Here is a 3,797-nt window from a genome sequence, read left to right as displayed (position 1 = left end):
CCGATTTGCAGGCATTATTGGACGAAAACTCTACTCAAACGCTCCAAGAATTGTCTGCAGCATTAAATGTTACTCCGATGGCTGTTTCCAAACGTCTACATGCAATGGGAAAAATTCAAAAGGAGGGAAAATGGGTGCCACACGAATTAACCGCAAATGCTATTGCGAATCGCTTAAACATCTCTATTTCTCTGCTCGCCAGGCAGAAAAAGAGTTTTTTGTGGCGCATAGTGACTGGCGATGAAAAATGGATATACCTCAATAATCCTAAACGAAGAAAATCATGGGTAGACCCTGGCCAACCATCGACATCCACACCAAAAAGAAATATTCATGGCCACAAAGCAATGCTTTGCATTTGGTGGGATATGCACGGCGTCGTTTATTATGAGCTATTGAGATCGAACGAAAGTATCACGGGGGATCGATATCAATGACAATTAAACCGTCTGAATGAAGCATTGTTGGGAAAAAGGCCAGCAGTAGCCAGCAATCGACGTAAAGTCATGCTTTTGCACGACAACGCTCGACCACACATTGCCAAAGCCGTCAAAGAAACACTGATGCAGCTCGAGTGGGAAGTTCTCCCGCACCCAGCGTATTCACCAGACTTAGCTCCTTCGGACTATTACTTGTTCTGGTCGACGCAGCACGGCTTGGTGGATACACACTTCAGAAATTACGAGGATGTGCGAAAATGGATCGACGAATGGATTGCATCAAAAGACCAATCGTTTTATCGTCGCGTTGCCCGAAAGATGGGAAAAATGTATAGCTAGTGAGGGAAAATACTTCGATTAATGTATTTTTTGCTTTTGATGTCAAAATAATTAAGTTTTTTAAACAAAAAAACCACAGGAACTAAGTTTACCACCTAATACATAAAGATATCATCGATCGTTGGAGAACGTATTCCAATCATTTGTAGTTAATTTAATGTCTACGCATTTACAACAAATTATTTTGAACCATGTAAAATGTATAATATACATCGGCGGAATATGAAAGTAATCACTGACGAGGAAACGATCACAATTGTTCTTTACCGATTTTGCTAGGCCATGGATATTACAGAGCATCAAAAATTAAGAGATAGATTTTTTTATCGTATCTTGTTGAGATTGATTTTTTTAATCGTATCTTGAGGTTTAGATAGTGAAACTACTTATTGAGAAAAGTGGAATTTTCCTTTTTTAGCGTATATTATCTAAATTATGAGTTATGTAAAAAAATGTTTTATTTAAATGTTGTAAGGTATATTCTTTACAACAACATATTTACATATTTTGAAAATGTCAAATTTTTTAGCCCCTCTGACTTTACTAATTAATTTTGCAAAATTGAAAAATTTTGAAACGACAAAAATTAAAGAGCGTCGAAAGCCAAATCCATTATATCTATTTATAATGTTACAATATGGTATTTAATATTTTGTGGAAAAAATAAAAGAGAAATTTCACAGTACACGTGTCGTGCTGTAGGTAAATGCTGGGTTATTTTTTTTCACTTGTGTTATGTGCAATCACTCTATGCAAAGAATTTTCTTATATTAAAACACGGAAATCAATTAAACTTAGTGACGTAATATATAACAAATTATATAAAATATTGAACAAGGATGAATGTGAAGATTTAATAATAATAACATACATGTATACGACGTTGCAATTTGTGTAGAAAATATAATTTCCAAGAAATAAAGATGTATAAAGTCAATTTTTAATACATTATTAAAAGTAACTCGATTCAAGATCAAGGTGAAACAAAGTAAAACTGCAATATGTAAATTAAAGAAATAAATTCTGTTACTACTGCACGCGTGTATACATATAGCATATTATTAATAACTTAAAGGAATTTAATATGATTTAATATAAATTGAGAAATATTACATAAAGACACTATATAAAATAATAACACAGCTTCACAGAAAAAAAAAATTTTCATTGCCAGGGATCTGACTATGTATACTATATGTTTATTGGGTCGCTGAAACCGAATCCATAGTCGAAATTTCTCTGTCAGATCCGGTTTTTTTCCTAACCTCAAAAAACAGGCCAAAAACCATGAAATTCAAGCTAAAAATCTAATAATTCGATAAAAACTCAAACAAAATCCTGCAATCATATATTTCATCAAATCCATAACTATGTAATCTCAAAACTCCATAACCTGAAGCCTTATAACTTTAAAAACCTCATAACCGAGGCGAGAGGACCTCACGCAAATAAAGCACCCTGTAACGTGAGAGGCGAGGGGACCTCACGCAAATAAAGCACCCCGAAGGGAACAGAAGCCTGCTACGTCCACGTCGTTGTTCCTGGGTTCGGCAAAATGTAGGTTTTGTGGCGAAAGAACGTGGTTTATTATTTGGTTATGAGGTTTCAATGTATAAGAGGTTAAAGGGCTCACCTGTTTCGAACATATTAATTTACAGTGCTTAAATGCGTAAATGTCATTTTTTATTGGGTTACGGGGTTTCAGAATCATAAAGTTATGGGGTTTTTGAGGTTATGAGGTTTTAGGATTACGTGGTTTTGAAGTTGAGTGGTAGTGAGATTGAAGGACAAATCTCTTTCAAACGTATTGATTTACCCTGCTTCAGTGCGTGTAAGTCTTTTTTTTTACTTGGTTTAGGGGTTTTAGAATCATAAGGTTATGGGATTTTTGAGGTTATGAGGCTTGAGGTTATAGAGTTTTGAGATTATATGATTATGAAATTGATGAAATATATGATTATGGGATTTTGTTTTGGTTTTTATCGAATTATATGATTTTGAGCCTGAATTTCATGGTCTTTGTTTTTTGAGGTTAGGAAAAGAACAGGATCTGACTGAGAAATTTCGATTATGGATTCGGTTTCAGAAACCCAAAAAACATATAGTATACATAGTCAGATCCCTGGCAATAGAAATCTTTTTTTTTTGTAGAGCTGTGTAATTGGATAGTTCCTCTGAAACCTTATAACCTTCATTTGAAATGTTATTATGTGACATTTTATTAGAAGAAATTTGTTACGTTGTTTAAAATAAATCATCTTTTATATCTATAACAGAGAGTTAATAATTCTTTTTATATATGAAGGAATATATTTTTCATAATTTCACTATGAATCTTAGTCATTTAATTATTGTAAAATTATCTTATTTTACTTATAATCTTTTGTGTGGACAGATTTATTTCAGAAACGCAGAAAGCTATTCAATATTTACTATTTAAAACTACTCTTACTATGGGATTTACTGTGATCAGTGGTTGTTTTCCTATCCTATATGTAAGTAATTAAATTTATGTGAGTATACAAGTATGGCAACACTTCTAATTTAAAACACTTTTTTGTAGATAAAGTCTCATATTCTCATTCCTCAATTCTTATCAATGATAATGGCTGCTTTGCAACGAATGTATATTACAGCATGGCCAGCGAATGATTTGAAAGAAGTTGTAAGTCCTCGAAAATTTCATGTAAAACATAAGATTACGATCCGTAAAGAGATAAAAAAGGATGAAATATATCACCGAACGTAGGCAGGGATATGATGATTTCTTGAAATATTACTATCAATATTATTGCAGAAAAATCCGAAAGGAATAATATTGATATTTGCATAAAACTATTAATGAATTAAAATTTGAAAAATGTCATAGACAAATAATCTATACTTTTTTTGTATATCTTTTAAATACATTTGACATTTTCATTTAATGTGTCAGTAAAAGAAAATTATGAGAAACTTTTGTTTTAGTATATAATATAAAAATTTCTACTTTATATACTTTCACTCATGTAAATTTTT

The 3,797-nt window shown here is 32.2% G+C and overlaps 1 protein-coding gene across 1 annotated transcript in view; it reads left to right on the top strand.

Annotated features, from left to right (window-relative positions):
• Nucleotides 1-3,444, top strand: part of LOC106748758 — a gene marked incomplete at its 3' end in the record, with an annotated part of 9,521 nt that extends 6,077 nt beyond the window's left edge. Inside the window, exons 2-3 of the mRNA XM_014627606.1 lie at nt 3,175-3,274; nt 3,343-3,444. Of these exons, the coding sequence (XP_014483092.1) occupies nt 3,175-3,274; nt 3,343-3,444 (202 nt within the window). The remainder of the gene's footprint in view (nt 1-3,174; nt 3,275-3,342) is intronic.
• Nucleotides 3,445-3,797: the final 353 nt, after the last annotated feature.

This window comes from Dinoponera quadriceps, unplaced genomic scaffold (assembly GCF_001313825.1).
Source record: "Dinoponera quadriceps isolate SergipeBrazil2010 unplaced genomic scaffold, ASM131382v1 scaffold3154, whole genome shotgun sequence".
Classification (NCBI taxonomy): domain Eukaryota; kingdom Metazoa; phylum Arthropoda; class Insecta; order Hymenoptera; family Formicidae; genus Dinoponera; species Dinoponera quadriceps.
This window is presented reverse-complemented; position numbering and strand designations above follow the sequence as displayed.